The sequence below is a fragment of the Ptychodera flava genome, chromosome 5, assembly GCF_041260155.1.
Source record: "Ptychodera flava strain L36383 chromosome 5, AS_Pfla_20210202, whole genome shotgun sequence".
Lineage (NCBI taxonomy): Eukaryota > Metazoa > Hemichordata > Enteropneusta > Ptychoderidae > Ptychodera > Ptychodera flava.
In genome coordinates this window covers 36,466,450-36,485,265 of record NC_091932.1, presented here as the reverse complement: position 1 = coordinate 36,485,265, position 18,816 = coordinate 36,466,450, and the positions used below count along the sequence as shown (strand labels likewise).

The following is an 18,816-nucleotide window of genomic DNA, read 5'->3' as shown; positions in this document are numbered from 1 at the left end:
ATGCTTCAAGTATTATTTTCAATTTACAACAATCTGTTTCATGACATAGATACAAAGTATATCAGACAGATACCATGGATTTTTTTGCCAAGGATTAGGAAGATTGCTATATTGTTTTGGAACCCTGAAGCATTTGTGTTGACCCCTCCATTGATTTCACAGGAGAACTCCTGTAACATAACCCTGGGTACCTGCCTGACAAAACCCGTCTTACACACAAATTGCGACTACACAATAGCTAAGCAAAAAATTGGGTTTCTCATTGCCCCACATCAATTGCTGGTTCTATCAGATTTGTCTGCAACCCAAAGAAAATCTCTGACCTTTGACTCCTGTGACCTTTAAGAGGAATACCTGCAGGTCATGTGCCATCATTAGTTTATGTAGAAATAACCATAGAGGGCGTACTTTAGATGAAAGAAGACTACAGTACTACTGATGTCTGTGGAGTTGGTTATAAATATACCTCACTGTAAATATGACAGAGAAAACTATACTGCATACACTAACCTTATTTTGAAGATATTCGGCGGGTGCATACCAGTAGAGGATATCAGAATCAACTTGCTTGAGATAATCTGAGTGTTTAACTGTCAAGATTGTCTGTCCAGGAGATCTATTGACAGGGACAAGTACATTACCTGTCTTGTCACCAATAGCCCAACCGTCCAATGATTGTACCTGTGGAAAGAAAAAAATAGTGTCAGTGACACTGCTCCCATTTGATTATATATGTCAATATAACAGTTATGTGTATAAGGCGTCCTCTTTCCTACACTGATTAATTTCAAATTTATGGCCAAGCTCTGCCGGGAAATCGAATACATTGAGTTTGATGTTAACATGATTAATGACGTTATAAGTTACACTGTTACTGGCTCACCTCATATTGTGTGACGGCAGCACTGCTACAGATTGTAGTAATTCCGAAACAAAAACATGCAGAACATCCAACTGAATTGTCACCGTCCAAGTTGTAGTAACCAGATTTACATATATCACAGTTTTCACCTTCAACATTGTTCTGAAATCAACAATGAAAAATATTATCAATCAAACTTATCAAGTTTCAAAGTCAATTATCACGATGGAAAAGAAATAATACAACAGATAAAACTATTGATAATGAACTACAATTAACCTCAGTCATATCCTTTGAAACCAATGTTATATTTATGAGATTGCAAGTTTTTAAGAAGTATTGCATAAAAGTTTCCATCAGGCTAGTTAATTCTTGAAAAAAATACTCCCCAAAAACTTTATCATAAAAGATAAATTTTATTAAGCATTATTGTCACACTATCAGAAATTTAATTATTGCATCCATTTTTTTATGTGCAGATTTTCTGAACTAAGTTGCACTGAGAAATGGACTTCAGAGGGGATGGGCCCATTGAAATATAGGAGTGTGGTAAAATACATTTATACCAGCCATACAGGTTTTAACTTATTCAACACATTTATACCCAAGAAACAATAGCTGATGTATTAATGGAATACATTAGGATGGTGAATTGAATTCTTTAACTGTTCGAAGGAAAATTTTGAGATATCAAAAGCTGCACCACCCTCATGAATTCAAACAAATTTCAATACCTGATGCTGTTTTATTTACACAAACAAACTAATACAAATGGCAAGTTACAGTGAAACTGGTGAGATCACTGTTCATTTTTCTCCCAAATAAGTTACAATATTTTGGCGAAATGGGTCAGTGAATGCACAGGATGAATGGAACTGCTGGCCTGAAATAGCACTCAACATTGCCGATAGAAACATTGATAGCATTGTTTTATGTCAAATGGCTTGACCCTTTCTTGACCTTTTGTTATCAATGGTGATTGTGTAGACCTGTTGACTGGAAATCATAGGTGAAAAGATTAATTTTGGCTGTGGTATACCATACATCTGTGACTACAAAATGATGTCTTACTTTACAGACACATGGCGGTTCACAAACATCTTCGTTGACGCTGCCCTCTATACTGCAGGGACACTTCTCACAGTCTGGAAAACCTTGGTATCCTCTTGCGCATCGGTCACACTGTGCTCCGGCATAGCCTTCTTTACAGAAACAATCACCAGGATTCTAAACCAGGAAAACCAGGAGTAAAACGGACTGAATTAGAGAAATTCCGTTGAATATAGTGGTTTTGAATCTCAAAATATGTCACCATCAGAAGACAGTTCTGTCAGTACTTTTGACGAGTCGTGGTTAGCTGGAGAGCCAGGGTTTACTGATTTCTTAATTAAAATAGATGGACAAATAGACTAACTTGTATGATATTGGTGCAGTAGTTTGATCTTTGTTCTACTTAGTTAACCCTTTTCCTGCCAAGCGCCCTTGTCCGTTATCCTGCCAAGTCAGTAGAAAAACGCCCCATAATATGTGCCTGCAAAAGATTGGCTCTCCTGCATGTTATCCTGCCAGGCATTTTGGCAGAAATCGCCCATTTTCAGGGTTGTTTTAGCCGTACTTATACGTGTTAGACTTCGATAATTTCTACATGCCCGTAGACAGGGGAAGGAGCTCAAGGGTTACTGCAGAAAAAAATTGAGGTCACCGGCTTTGTTGCCCCTGGGAGTGCGTCATTATATTGCCGTTTCATGTTTATTTTTTCGGAAATAAACTCCTTCAGTATTACGCACGTCCGCTAGGCACAAACATCACCTCACTCGTCTGTTAGTCAGAGACCCTGAGGGTCGTGCTAGGGGTGCAGCAGCACCGGCAAACCTGTCCTGTTTCCCCAGGGTAGGGTCAATTGAATACGTACCTTCAACGACTTGGCAGTGTGTAGCACAAAAACTACGTTTTTGCCGTTGTATTAACGACATGGCTGAGCCATTGAAGCACAGCTCCACGTAGTTTAGCCAGCTCAGTTGGGAGTTGGTTTACGAGTGTTACCGTTCATTACTGACTTAATCGAGTGGTCCTCAGTCAGGTACGGGTTTGTACCGACATGGCTTGGGCTGCAGCTAACCAGTGATAAACAGTCACTACACCCAAGTCGTCAGTCTCACTTTTGCGATGCATGGGTACAACGCAATATGCTTCCATTGTTCTAGCCATCGACGTGTCCACATGCCTGGCAGCCATATTGTACTGCTAGCTGGTTTGCATAACAAAAGCAGTCCCTGCTAAATGCAGGCGGTATCCCGTAGCATATTGACCTTATGTCACCTTTTGAATTCTCTGTACGCAAACAGCGTACGTAGTTACCAATGCGTCGGCAAGAGGATACGTTTGCCTGCAAACCAGAGCCAATACTTCGGACGATGGAATAAATAAAAAATCCAAAGCTACGTCCATTGAATGGCACGGCCAAGGCGGTGAAGGACGTTGCCTGGCTTGAACTTGCAGAGCTGAAGCCCAGCTTAGTACGTCGGACACCAGTTTGTAATGGTATTTCCGAGTCGTTCATATCCGTTCCATCGGAGGAACAAGTCGAGCCGTCCCGTTTGCAAGAGGTAGTCTTCTAGATTAGCATTGCCGAGTTGGTCAAGTTCGGCAGCAATCTCTATAGTGCCAGGCAGCCAAGTACGTCCAACTCCGCCAGAAAAACGTCACCATGCTATCCTGCCAAGTCCGCTAAAAAGCGGTAAAAAAAAACCAGCCCCCCTCGGGTGTGGGGGACTGGCGGACAGGTTTCTGCACCTTTCCCTGTCTATCGACTCCCTGCGAACCCATTTCGAGGGGAAAAGGCGTTCCTTGTCAGAAAACCTCTCCTCGGATGACCCCTAAACGCACAGGGGATAGCAAAACGTAGTGCCGTCGACTTGGCAGGAAAGGGGGTACCCAAAAAGGGCCCGATTTCCACCGGGTTGGGAGAATAACGGTCACCAGTGCTTAGATTCTGGCTACACCGAATTTCAAGCGGATTTTCACCGACTTGGCAGGAAAAGGGTTAATTTGCCACTATCTGGTCACGTGGATTAAAACCAGCGAGGCATGAAATGATCCATATGTTGCAATGTAACAAAGACTTAAACATTTGAAGGCCTCTGAAATCTTCGATGCTGTAAAACATGATTTTTACTGCCTTGACCAGCTATAACATACAATGCCAAGTAGGTGAAAAAATACATAAAGGATTTGTCTCAATACTGCTTTTTACTGACTTGGCTAGTTGGGAAGTGCCATGGCTATATCACTACTTACACATGGCAAATAGCTGATTTCAGATTTTCCACATCTACACCCTAACTGCTGCTGATTTTATTTCATTTTTCACATTAGAGATGCTTTTACCATGACCATGACTCAGCAGTTACACATTTATAATCATGCATTTTGTTGACAACTCACCAATCCTTCATTTACTTGACTGTCATCTTTTACACAGGACCCAAATGCCATATCAGGCACCTCACGAATACCGAATGGATTGCAGCTACATGCTAGATGATGGAAAAATCACAGAAAATACAAAATCTCAGATACCTGCGGAAGTCTGGCAGTTGTACCATTATAGTACTTCTAGGAAAGATTTATAAATGTTATTGTGTTTGCAGAAGGGCTGTGTATCTGCCTCCTTGTTCCCTTGTATGAGTCATTGATTCAATATATGTCAATGAATGAATGTTAGAGATTCAATATTATGTACTTGATTCAGTACAATGTCACTGATTCAATACTATGTCACTGATTCAATATTGTCACTGTTTCAAAACAAAGTCATTGATTTTGTCGTGTGTCACTGATACAATACTGTCACTGATTCAATACTATGTCACTGATTCAATACTACGTCACTGAGTCAATATTGTCAGTTTCAAAACAATGTCATTGATTTTGTTGTGTCATTGATACAATACTGTCACTGATTCAGTACAATGTCACTGATTCAATACTATGTCACTGATTCAATATTGTAAGTTTCAAAACAATGTCATTGATTTTGTCGTGTGTCACTGATACAATACTGTCACTGATTCAGTACAATGTCACTGATTCAATACTATGTCACTGAGTCAATATTGTCACTGACCCAATACAATGTCACTAATACAATACTATGTCACTGATTCAGTGCAATGTCACTGATTCAGTGCAACGTCACTGATTCAATAAAAAGGCAATGATCCCACATAGTGTCACTGATTCTTTATACTACATGATATCACTGATTCAATATGATGTAACAGATTCAATACTATATCACTTAATTATCACTTAATTCAATACAAACTCATTGATTGGATCCGACGCTATGTAAGTATTTATAACCAGCATGACACAAATAAGAAATGTGACAGTGCAGACATTTATGACAGTGAGTGTTTATAACAAGCACAACACAAAGTGGACAGTAGAGATGTTTATGGCGCCTTGAACGAAACTGGGTCAGATTAACCCCTTGGTCACACAATATAATAAAATTGCTGTGGCAAAGGTATCATGAACACATATAAGATCTTGCCATTACTCTGAGTAACTATATAGTAATTCATTATGGTGTCAGAAATTTCACCCTTTAACAGAATTATTAAATTTGAATAACAGCATTTGACATGGGAAAGTTAAATTTCTGTCATCTAAATTCACTATTAGCGCTCTAAGAATACAGCGACATCTATCTATCAAGCTAAGTTAGTCTCCATTAAAAAGTCCTCAGACAAATCTAGACTGACTGGTGTTTATAGAGGATCATAAATTAAAATGTTGTAACTTACGAATGCAGGGATCTGGATCGGTTCGGAGCACATTGGCTGGCCTGTAATAACGGTCTATGCAGAGCTCACAATTAATACCCATGGTGTTGTCACGGCAACCAATACAAACTCCTCCGCCTTCATAGTTTCCAAAAATGTCAAGGCTTTCTCCGCGATCTTCTACTCCTTGATCAAAGTAACAGTCAACAGCATGGCCATGGCAGTTACAGGCTAAAAATATAGAAACAAATTTTGAAATATATTTCAAACTTTTCCCTGTATTTACTATGGTTTTAGCTAAATTACAAACCTGCTGATTGTAAGGAAAATCTGAAAATACTACAATGCAGCTAATTCAAAGCACTTTACACAATATGCTTCTCTCTGTTAAGATGGTAAAATGGTCACAAAAATGTGATTCATTGAAAGTTAAATTTATCATATTACCTTCCGGGGAAAGAAACTAAACAACCAAATTTCCATTGCTGTGCCAGAGACATGTACACATCATAGGGAATTAAGGCTGGATGTGCATTGAGGACAGCTATTAAGAATCACAAATTTTTAAAGTGCTTCAATGGTATGCTGCTTATGAGGCGACATTTGAACTTGATGGAGTACATGTAGTTGCCACCAGTTCTTTTTATGAAGGTTGAACATTTTTTTTTTATAGAATTAACAAAAGACAAACCATTTTGCAATTCAAATGTTGGTAAAATTCAGGTTGTTTCTCTTGTACCAAGTTTACACCGTGACCCCTGATTCCTAATTTCCAGCATTGTTTTTGAAAGAGAATTTAGTTCAAAAGTATTAATTCATTCTGTTTCATGACACAAATACTATGTTAAGTGTTCTAAGAGACTCTTTTGAACCAAACAAGATGAACAAAAGAAGCACGCCTGTGTTTGCGTTCTCTCAGCACAGCCAAGTATGTCAACATCAACTCATTGTTCAGAGTCCGTATCTTCTGCGTAAAGTAGTAACAGGTAAATTTTGCAGACATTTATCCAAACACAAGTAAACAGAACCTAACACAGTCTGCACACACTTAGATGTCATTCAATTCCTGTGACAGCTTGCAAAAGTGTCCATGTTATAAGATATTCACTTTGAGAGATGTCAATTATTATTATCACAATTGTTTAAAAAAAATGCACAATAAGGCCAAGATATGTTTTGAGTCGACAGCACATTACAGGATAACATAATGTACATGGTGATTGGTGATTTAGGTACAATTATGATCACAATATAATGTATGTTTATGGAGTACATAGGTTGAGGATGGACATTTCATTCTATAAATGGCAAAAGAAGATCATGTTGAAGGGCCAGTAGCGGTCACTTATGATGATTTTTTTCACTCATTATTGTTTTTACTGTGAACTACCGGTACAGTTTCTTGTTCTCATCCCCAATATGTTGAGATACACAGCTGGTCAACTCGGTCTACACATGAGTAGAATGCATTGTTATTTTGCACAAGTGAATTCTGCTCTGGAGTAGAATTAAAATGTAAACAATAAGATTGCATTTTACACGTACAGAAGTTGCGTTCAAAAACTCAAATTGGGTTTCAGCATTCTTTGGGGGTTAGAATTAAAACTTGATATACAAAACAAAATAGAGAAAAAAAATCACCAAAGTTACAGCTACATGGCCATTTGAGACATATCATTTTCACTTCCACTTACGTTCACAGATGTTGCTTTCTTCTTGAGTGCCAGGTTTCCAGGCTTTCTGATTGAATCCAGGGCAACATTCTTGACATTGATCTCCACAAGTGTTATGTTCACACTCACATCTTGACGCCTAATATTCACAAAGAGGGAAGTAGCATATGTACTAAAGTATTACTATGGATTGATGTTACAACACTGATTATAATGTACATAACATTCACAATTCCCTCACCCATGTTCGCTTCTTTTTTGAATATTCTCAGCACACGCAAACATTCTTTTTTATAGGGATACAGTCACCGGAACTGCGCTAAAAGGTTGTATGGGACCCATACGACCAATGTAAACACTGTATCCAAGGTATGATGGTGATTGATGAAAGTTAAAACATGTCTGTCATAATCTACATCATGTAGTTTTAAATGTTGCAGGTATGATGATGAGGTACATCTAAATATCGTGCATGAAATACATTGTTTGTAAACCAGAAACTCGCACAGGCGCAGTTCCGACGACTGTTTCCCTTTAATGGATATGTTTTCAACATTATAAGATCTCTCTCTCTCTCTCTCTCTCTCTCTCTCTCTCTCTCTCTCTCTCTCTCCCTCCCTCCCTCCCTCCCAATGTTACCAACACTAACTGAGCTGAGTGCATGTACAGGACTACTTGAGTAATGAAGTTATCAACACCAGCTGGACTATGTGTAATACTGATTACAGAATAATTATGCTGACAGTCATGATAACATTACACTTACCAGCGTTATGGGATCTCGAGGGCAAACCCTGGCATGACCAAAACAGATACACTGACCACCGATAGAGATATCCTTGATGGAATAGTAATACTGGAAAGAAAGGAACAGAAATGAAAGATATTAACAACTATGTGCCTACACAAAAAAACGTTTATCATGTTCTTTTTGTTAAAGGGCACTGCTCTTCTTAATGTTACCAAGGTTTGTCAGTAATTTGTGTTCCTCAGGATACTGTGGAAATAATACTGATGGGTCAGCAGCAACTTTGCGGCTATTCATGCATGTTTTCACTTTTGCAAACTGACCTATAATTAGCATGTTCACACACTGGGCAACATTAGCCACACAAAAAAAAACAATAATCTACTGGTATTGTACACTGGATCTCAAATTTAACTTAAAGCAAACGTATTAGTTAACATCATATGTCAGTACACGACTTCTGTGCCTGTATACCTTATCATTAACAACAAGAAGTGAATGTAATATCAAACAGCATAAAGCCACCATTTAGAATTCAACCTAAAGCAAACATGGACTGTGTGACCAACTGGGTTGAGACAACTTGACCTACATTCAACATTGGCTCAGAAACTTACTCTATAAATTTTGTCACGGGCTGAAATCCACTCAGAACAATTTCACTTTTGAATTCTAGCCATCACAGAGTCAGACATCAAATCAAGCCAAAGTTTTTGCTGTGCACACACTAAGTACCTGTGACCCCTGCCTAGCATTTTGTTTGCTTTACTTGGCATTAAATGACATGTACATGTAGCAAGTACAAGACATGGGTTAGTTGATGAACATGGTTCAAATTCTACTTGCACATTGCTCTGTCCAAACCTTTAAAGTACAATGTGCCTCAAGGACAGATATTCATACACTTAAACTTCAGTTTTTGGTCTACTAAGGGGCTCATATTGAAGGTCACAGAGTGAAAAAAGTTTTCATCAGGTTACTTTTGTGAAAATAGAAATTTTATTTTTCCAATAGAGTTACCTAAGGGATGGAGGCAATTTTGAATTTTGACTGACGGTAAATATTTAGTAACTTGTTTCTCTGGTAGCAATATGGTATCGTGACCTCTGATTTTTAATCTTGATTTTGAAGGAAATGGTTTAAAGTTTCCTTACAGAAAGTTTCAGCAAATGTTTAAGTATTTCAATTTCGAGGTCTGTAAGTGTTGTAATTTTTCCCACCAAAATTTTAGTGCACATTTTAACAATTTTTATGAATTTTTCTGTTTTTTTTATTATTTTGGATCAAACGGACATCACATTCCATTGGCAGGTTTTCATTAAAATTTTGGCAAAAATCTGAAAAAAAATTTGACTGGGGTCTATTTTATAAAGGCGACAAAAGTTGACTTTGGCGCTCAAAGGGTTAACCTTTTCACTACCAAGACGAGGCCACAACTCATTGGTATCAACGATGGCTGTGGGCCTGTGTGCAGGTCAAAGTCTCACCATATGCAGCCATGTGGTGACAAGGTAAAATAAGTAAAGCAATGTCAGACTTACTCTTCTGGTTACCAAAGGATCAATAAATCCAGGTTCATTGGATGTCAGTGTCATCAAATCAGCATTCAGAGTGCGAACACGCTGTAATCTCAGACGAATGAAACGGGCAGATGTAAACTCCTGTGGCAGAAAGTACATAAAGAATAAAATAATTAAAGTCAGTCATAACAGCTACCCCTTATGGATATTAAGTAGGTATGTAGTTCATACACAATAGCAGAACACTGTCATTCAAAAAATATTACATTGAATTCAAGTACTTTCAATTCATAATCTATTAATCTAGACTTCGCAAGTGCTGAAATATGAATATAATAGAGAAGCTAGGCTACAGTGCTAGGATGAATGCAAATAGTACAGATAGATTGGTAGAACATTATGGCATATTGCAGCATAATAAAATTGCTGAAAATAACAATAAAACATCAGTGCAGGCCAGATCAGAGTTGAGTGCCAGCGTTGTAAAGGAAGCAATTAGCAGTGTACAACTCAAAATGTATTGATACTATGCAACACTCATGAAGTGCTCTTGTAGCTGTTTTATTGTCATGTTTGAATGCCTACACAATGCATAGTGTTCATTTTAACAGCAATGTATTGTCTGCAAAGTAGCCAAATGGACAATAATGAATGAGTTCTGTATGTTTACAACATAGTCATACCAGGCTGAAGCACAAGTTTGAATTTTGAATCATTGTAACAATGTATTTTCATCCACAGTGAAAATAAAGCCTAAGGGTTGTTTGAGAGATGCTTGGCTATTTCATCTGCAACCCATACTACATAATTATTCTTTTAATTGGCTTGTCTCTGTGTGATTTCCAAGACTCTCTAAGAATCAAGCTTTTTAGAGATTTATACCTTTCAGATAATTTAGATTTACAGTAGCAAAGTTGTGATTGACCTTACGATACCCAGCTGAAAAAATGAAACACACCACTTCAAAAAACCTGTCTACCTGGAATAACTACAATAAATTACTGATAAACAAAGAAGCATACATATTCAATGGGAATAATTTCAAAGATGGAACAAGTTTAAAAAAACAACATCTCACCATCAACTCAGCAGTTGGTTTGAGAACACTAGGTCGTCCATTTACCAATGAAGTGTGAATTTCACCATTTTCCAATGGATTCAACTTGGAGTAAAAAGATGTACAGATGACATCATCGTCTTCTTCATAACGTGGATTGCCGATGGTTGGTTCAATGTTGTACAGGGTTAAACATTCAGAATCTGACACTGCATAATATTGCCAGGGCTCGTAAGTGACTCCATCGTTTGACTTCTCAAGAATCCAGTTACCAGGACGAGGGGAATTTGCAGACTTAACGATGACATAGGCAATCTGGAAAATCTGCAAGAGGAAAAAATGGGAAAATGAGGGATTTCTTAACAGATTAAATAATGATTAAATTAGGGACCATCTCAGATTGTCACATAAGTTCAAAAAGTGAAATTAATTTGTTTAAGGGGGAAGGGGTTTGACCTCCATTCGATTAGTGAACTTTACTTTCATACTTTTATTTTGTGATTTGTGTGTCAAAATAAAAAAATTTGCACACTCATGTCAGCAGATTTGACAGCAACAATTTCAAGCTAGTTTGTGTCCCAAATAAAATTTACTGACAGTAACATTGTATCCAACACCTTTCATTCATCAAATTGTAAAGATAAAAAAGATGTTTGAAATGTACCATAAATTCAGCCTGCCCAAACCACACCTGGTCATTTCACTCTCACTGTGTTGACGAAACAGCACTGAATACTTCAGTCAGTACATTGTTCTCTCAGGCAGACATCAACATTTCGCACTTTTGATCTTTCGTTTAGGGGAGGGGGTTTTGATCTAAACAAAGGAATTTGTTTCTTGAACTTATGTGACTGGGGACAAGAACTAGAAAATCTACGTTTAATTTAACTAAGCAAGTCATCGCTGATGACACAGTCCCCACAGGATTATGGTGTTTGAATAACGGTGATTGAATTACATCCTTGTTAGCTTCATTACTGGAGAGAGGGGTGAATTTGATAAATGTTGGGAAATATACAATCCCATATGGCCGCCTGGCAGCCATATTGGATCATATTGCAAAATAAATTGACGCGCATATATATGCCATAGTACTTTATCTGTGTACCACATTGAACGAAATCGGGGATAGTTGAGTTATGGTTCCAGTGATCTCCCCAGGATTTTCTGATAGAGTGGCGGCTAATTTGCATAACAATAAATGCAACTGTTATGGTAATGAGTTTCTATTGTTTACCAAAAATTATAGAGTGGCGGCCACCACTCTATAATAGCTCTGGGGAGAAAACTGGGTTCAAAAACCTGAAAAATTTGCAATAAAATGACTGTCTGGCGGCCCTATTGGATTGTATCACGAAATAAATTGACGTGCATGATGTATGGCACAGTACTTTATCCTTACATACAGTTTGAAAAAAATCGGCTCAGGGATGACAGAGAAACGGCTGCTGACAGACAGACTGACTGACTGACGGACAGGACCCAATCTATAAGTCCCCGCTGGACTGCGTCAGCGAAAGTAAAAATGAAGCTATCAAAAGTTATAGCTAATATCACTTTCACTTTGTGTCAAACTTGCCTTCCTATTTCATATTTGATAATTGTTATACCATTTGTACATAATATCATGCAAAAATAAAGTTGTTAAAAATATTTAGGAAAAAAGGCAGACATTTGGAAATTTTCCATTCATGTTCAGCTTTGATGGGTCAGCGTGTGTACATGTTTCAGCATGATTGTTTCATCCTAGTTTACCTGTTGTAAATCCAACGTGATGGTGACATAATGGTAGGCCATTCCATTGGCAATTGTGGGACTCTGCCACCAACTGTTTGTACCATCAATAGCATTTTCAATCGGATGTCTCTCCCTGGGATCAAAGCTGTTGGCATCACAGACTCTACACTGTGGATTTGGAGCTGGTTCTCCAGGTACGTGTTCTACCAATTTACAATACCTTTCAGGTCCATTTTCACCGCATGTTGCATTTGACGTTATCCGGGCATTGTTAGCCAAGTTAAAGATCACAGGAAATAAACCTAGCAGACAAATAAAATATTATAGTAATGCACGGAAAACTTAAATCAATTGGTAGGGAAACAACAATGAATTGACAACTTACTGACACTACAGAACCAGTTTTCTTTTCCCATTCTTCTTTAGACTGAAAGGGTAGCTTGCCTGGATCTGCTATACGTACAAACATCATCTCATTTGATACTGTACATGTAATTGACAGTATGGTGTCAACAGGGGCCCACTTACATTTCCATGTCTAGTAATAGACACATGGATATACACACACACACACACACACACACACACACACACACAGAGTTTTGCCCTGTCCTGACATTTTTTGCCCGCACTGACCTTCTCCTACAGGAAAATCAGGGCGTCTCACCACTTTGAATTAGCTGAACATGATCAAGAAATCTGTATAAGGATACCAACTTACCGATTGGCAGTCTCATTAAGTTTGTTAAAACACTTTTAAACGGTACAACATAATTGCTTTATGACTTTTGATGAGATTCAAGATCAGTCGGAGGCTACCAAAAACTACAACTTGAAATAGTTCAACTTTTGAGATAATGACTAGAGTTTATTATGTGTTAGTTGATAAATGACTGGGGACATTGAACTGACAATTGAGTGTAGTAAAAGATTTCACATGATTGATGATTAGTATCAAAAGACTAGTATCTTCAATACACATTATTTGGGGCTGAGTTCTGAATAGATGTGTAAAGGAGACTGACCTGGGTGATCCGCTAGCTACGGTAAAGTGAAAGGATCACAAAAAGTGTTTGACCATCTGTGTCATAATTTCTAATTATAATTTAATCTGTATTTCACCAAAAGAGAGATTGACTTACATGCTGTAATTGTTCGTCGACCAAACAATATAGATCTGTTCTACAGAGTGGGGGAGAGTTGCATCACTATCGTATTAGATCTGTGCAGTACAAGTTTGGGAAAACCCTAAGGCCCAATTTGCCTTTGTTGCTCTTATCCAAATGCAAAACAGTGGCAAGAAAGCTACCTTTCATGGTTGATTAATGCCCAGATTTTGCCTGATTAATCCTCTTTCTACCAGCCTCCATAGACAAACCATAGAAATAAGTACAACTTGGAAGAAAGGATTAAATTACAAAGAAGTCATAGGTGCAGAGATGTAGGGGTTTTGCAACACAAATTTTTGATATAAAATATCAAGATGACAGATCTTACAGTGGTCTCCCTGGGATTTTTTGGTAGAGTGATGGCTAATTTGCATTACAATAAATGTAACTGTATGGTAATGACTTTCTATTGTTTACAAAAAATTAAAGAGTGGCAGCCACCGCTCTAGGGAGAACACTGTCATACAAGAATAAATTTAAAAATAAACTACTTTATGAAAGTTCATACTGGCCTTCAGTCATTGATATTAACTGGATTAAATTAACAATTCATTTAAAATGTGGGGTGGACCATGACTCACGATGAGATTTTGAGACAGGGATCAAGAAGGAAAAAATCTGTGAAGGAAAAAGTAAACAATGTAGAACCTTGCCGAAAATAAGTCACCACAGGGTTGGCTAAAAAATATGAGGATATCTGCGGAAATGGTAAATGAGTGCCATAAAAAATCACAGTAAGAAGGGTTTCATTAAGTTTTGAAGTAGGGGGCCAGAATGAAAAAGTAGGCGGCTTGCAGCTGCCATGACCACAAAGCGGTCGTCTTGGGGGAGGGTCTGGGAGGGGTTTTCCCCTCCCGGCCGAAGGCCGGAAACCCTGAAAAATGAGTTAAAATTCACTTTTTACAGCTCATAGTCACATGAATTTCTAGTATTTTCAGGAGAATTGTCAGTGTTCCAGGGCAATTTGTGTTCATATCATAAAAGCCATTTTACCTGGGAGAATAGGCCTAAATATGATAATTCATAATTACAAATAGTAAAATGTGGTAATGTTGACGATATTTTGAACAAAGAAAATTGAAGTCTTAGAACCTAAGAACCTCTATGCTTTTGGGAGGTAAACTACAATAATTTACTATTATTAATGATACAAATTTGATAACACTGATATTTTAAGCACAGTAAATGAGAAAATTTTCATTTATGTATTATGTTCTGCTTTAAAATTAATGTAAGAACCCTGATGTTTGGTATGGCAATATGTAGATGAAGAACTTTTATACCACTGGGGAGGTAAAAAGGATAATTTATTTAACAATAACGATAAAAAATGACAATCATTACCATATTTCGCAAATAGAAACAAAGACCCTCAAGGTTATTTGACTATAGGCCTATGGGTATGCAAAGTAAGAACCTTGATATATGATATGAAAATTAGTACGTTCAGAAGCTCACACTTGGATTTAACCTGACGATCGCTTTTGAAGTGAATTTTAGAGGTCTTTTAGAGGTATTTTAACCCTTCTCTGGGTGACGTTTTTATTGGTGTCGATAGACCAAAAAGCAGTACATATAATACGTCCAGCTGGTTATATACCTTGACATTTACGCCTACCACGGTGCAACGCACGTCGGCTTACTAAATTCGAACTGTAATCGGGAAGTTTTTCGTGAGAAAAAAATCAGGCTATTGTCTTCGAAAACAGTTTAAATCCACGTAATTATCCTTTTCTTGTTTCTTGGTCCACTTCAAAACCGAAGATCGTACAGAGAAGCTTGACCTTGCGATCTATTCCGTCTTCATTTGTTCATCGACCATTTTTAATTGAGCAAATGACAGCCGACAGGTGTAGTACGCACGTTTTTATTGGCGTATATAAAGGTCACCACATCGGGATCAGCAATTCAGGTAGCCAATAGAATCGTCCGTTGCAATTCTGATTTTTATTAAGGCAGTATACGCAAGACCGTGCTGCGTCGTAGTACAAGGCGATCGTAGTAGTCGCTCGTCTTCTAAATTTTGTTTCACATAAAAGCCGTTGCAAGGTTTGACTACACAGTTTGTGAAACTTGTCCGTATTATTTCAGAAGGTAAAAGATATTTCAGCTATGAAAGAGTTCAAATTTTCCGAAAAGTAGCCGACGAAATCGTGAGAGTAATCGGTCAATTTCGCTGGCTGCCGGCTCTTAATGAAACCCTGGTAAGAAAATTTGTCAAATTTTGGAACAAACAAAAATGTAAGTATGCAGTCCTCATCATGATCCTGACTACTCCCTTTTCCAAGTTCAAATATGATCCAGCCCTTCATTAATGAACTTGAGAAGAGTTTGTTCAGATATATGAATTAATTATATCCACGCACAAAACAGCACTTAAGTGGTTGATGCTGGTACAATTACCGGTACTGGGTGTGCTTTTCACTAGAGCTGAGAACAACTTTTACTTCTCATTTGTGGTTGTGTTTATTGTAATATAAATAATGAAATACATGTAGGTCACTACAATAAACAACGAAATATATGTAGGATGCCACATGGCCATGTCAAGTTACTATTTTGACACAGCCGCGTTTTTGCTTAAACACGCAGCTGACTGTATATGTAAAAAGTGACCTCGGCATTATCCATGACCACCAAACTACACAAGAATGTTAGCTATGTACTAGATTTCACAGCCCTGGTAATGCAAATGTGTGGCCTGCATTATATCTTGCAAAGTATTCCTTTCTGGTAACGTAGATGACACAGACAAGTTCGACAATAACTTTATCGATAATTTACAAAAGTATTATTTAATATATTTCATCACTTGATTTAAAGATATCCAAGATTAGTAACTTAATTGCCAAAATAACACTTCGGGAAGTGTGATAGAGCAAGTACTAGTATAGATCATGCATGCTGAAATAATCAGGTTAGACTGCTGCTGGGGGTGATTTTGTAGCATAGAAATAAAACTATGCTTGAAAAGAGTCATCTTGTCTTCAAAACTCGTAATGTACAGAAACTTCTCTCTATCGCTCAAATATTCGCCAAATTCTGAAATGTAACTCCACAGCAGAGAAGAGAGCATCTGATGATCTAATGAGATTCATCTTCTCCTCAGAAACTTACAAAATATTTCACCAAACGGATTTTTGGGACCCATCTTGTACCTAATTCTATTTGAAGCTTATGATCAGCAATATGGAATTTGGTTATCAGCTTCCTGCAATTTACATCCTTGATTAACTAAGTAATCTTCAAGAAAAGCAAGTTAATGATATTTCTCAGCAAAAAATGCCCTTCTATATGTAACAGTTATCGTAGAGGCGGGAGAGTTGAAGATATTGTCTGCCACTATTTTTGATATGACAAAAATTATTTGGATAAAAAAAACCGGTTGCACTTTTATCTGTTTTTTTATAGTAAGCAGCTTCATTCTTGTGAGGGATGCAGGACGAAAGTGTTTGAAGACAGATGTGCGTTTATGGTTTTATCTTGAGGCACTCAAGCATTGAAGTTGAATTTGCTGACGCCAAAAGTAATGAAATTCGATGCCCTGTGGACCATTTAGACGTAAAAGATATAGGCCAGGCCACATATGATTTACTGTTGCTTCAAGGTCGAGGTTCTGGAATGCGAGCCAGCTAGAGCGGGGTACACTACTAGTACTACACACACTGTTCAGGTCAACGATGACAGATAAGTTGAAACCCGAAACTTGGTTTGCATTCGCCTCTACCATTAACCCATTGAAAAAAGGCGTCTGAGGGCCTTGTGCAACGGGCGAGTGAAAGTTATGTAGTTATGCTGATTACCATTGTGAAAGCATGAAAACAAGTGGTTGCAGAAAGCCTTCGGGAAAACTTACGTAGCGCATACCAATCATTACGTAATAAATTTGCATGGGTTCATTTTCTCCTTGGGTGTATCTAGGTACAGAAAGTCGCGCCCAAATCCGCCAAGTAGCGATTAGCTACCGATCTAAATGTCCCTGAGTCTAGTTCAAATTGCCGGAGACAGGTTTCAGAGTACAAATTATGTCGCTCTTTTTCTTCTTTGGAAACTTTGCTGTGATTTCTCAGTGACTGGGACCTTGTAAATGGACCGAATCCCGAATGCTAGCTGAGAACTTTCAAAGCTCTTTCGCCTGGTTTGGCCCGGGCACAAAAACAATCAACTATGCAAGATATATACTCACCTCGATCGTCATCTTGGTTTTGCTGACAAGAAATTTCAGTCACAAGGCAAACGGCGGACAAAACCAGCGCTAGCCAGTAGAGCTGCATGGTTTACCGTTAAAATTCCCGCAGTTGGAGATAACGCACTGCTGCACTTTCCGCAGCACAAAACTTCGCGTCGTCTTTTGTCACCCTTTCCTCTTGAATGTGAATCTTCAGTCAGCTTGGGGGTTTTGACCCCCTAACTCGGTGATATTTATATTCGAACAGGAAGCCTGGTCTCCATCCGTCGACGACCTGTGTACTTTTCACCACCAGGTGGAAAAGATTTAGACTTCCTAAAGTCTAACATTACGGAATTCGGAAACCGCAGCCTCACCCAAGTACTGACCTACACAAGGCCTAACATACACCTATGTTAATATCTGCCAAACATATTTCGAATGTAGGAGTTTCCCACGAAGTATGTTATCGCAAATTTGGGTAGATCATAATCTCCCCTCTGTCTAGCTAGTACAGTAGTACATGGAGGTAGTAGGAGTAGTAGTACTGTACTGTGAAGCGACTGTATTGAGGGGTACAAACACAGCATAGAGATTCTGGACCAAAATTTGTAAACAAGTACAGATTTATTGATAAGGAAATTTAAATACTAAATTTAGATACCTCTAATATTTTTTAATAATATTATTGTCATGCAGTAAAAGTAATTGTGAAAAAGAAACTAATTCTTTTTGAGGTAATTTGAAAACATTACATGAGAAACACATTACACTTGTAGCCAAAATATGCCTTCAGGAAGTATGAAAGGTCAGATGGGAGCTTTTTTGTTTATTTCAATGGATTGTGGCCCATAAAAAATGCAAAATTTGGCAAAATTATGGGCAACTTTTCAAAATACGAAAAAAGGTATAAGTGTAACAGGTTATAATGTTACAACAAGTCAGGTCAGATTTACCAGACAGACATACAAGTATTTTTATCTGGCCTGAGTACTGATTGTAAAACCATTTACCTAATGGCAATTGGTACACAAATATGTCTCTTGTATTTCAAATAATTGTCTCTCAATGAAAGCAAGCCATGTAACTAAT

The 18,816-nt window shown here is 37.9% G+C and overlaps 1 protein-coding gene across 1 annotated transcript in view; it reads right to left on the bottom strand.

Moving 5' to 3' along the window:
- LOC139133809 (laminin subunit alpha-2-like) overlaps positions 1-17,941 on the bottom strand; it is a 45,883-nt gene extending 27,942 nt beyond the window's left edge. The window contains exons 1-11 of the mRNA XM_070700576.1: positions 17,743-17,941; positions 12,406-12,689; positions 10,672-10,974; positions 9,615-9,734; positions 8,092-8,181; positions 7,347-7,464; positions 5,674-5,883; positions 4,307-4,398; positions 1,934-2,089; positions 884-1,024; positions 511-681 (exon numbers count right to left, since the gene is read on the bottom strand). Of these exons, the coding sequence (XP_070556677.1) occupies positions 511-681; positions 884-1,024; positions 1,934-2,089; positions 4,307-4,398; positions 5,674-5,883; positions 7,347-7,464; positions 8,092-8,181; positions 9,615-9,734; positions 10,672-10,974; positions 12,406-12,689; positions 17,743-17,830 (1,773 nt within the window). The 5' untranslated portion in view covers positions 17,831-17,941. The remainder of the gene's footprint in view (positions 1-510; positions 682-883; positions 1,025-1,933; positions 2,090-4,306; positions 4,399-5,673; positions 5,884-7,346; positions 7,465-8,091; positions 8,182-9,614; positions 9,735-10,671; positions 10,975-12,405; positions 12,690-17,742) is intronic.
- Between the last annotated feature and the right edge of the window lie 875 nt (positions 17,942-18,816).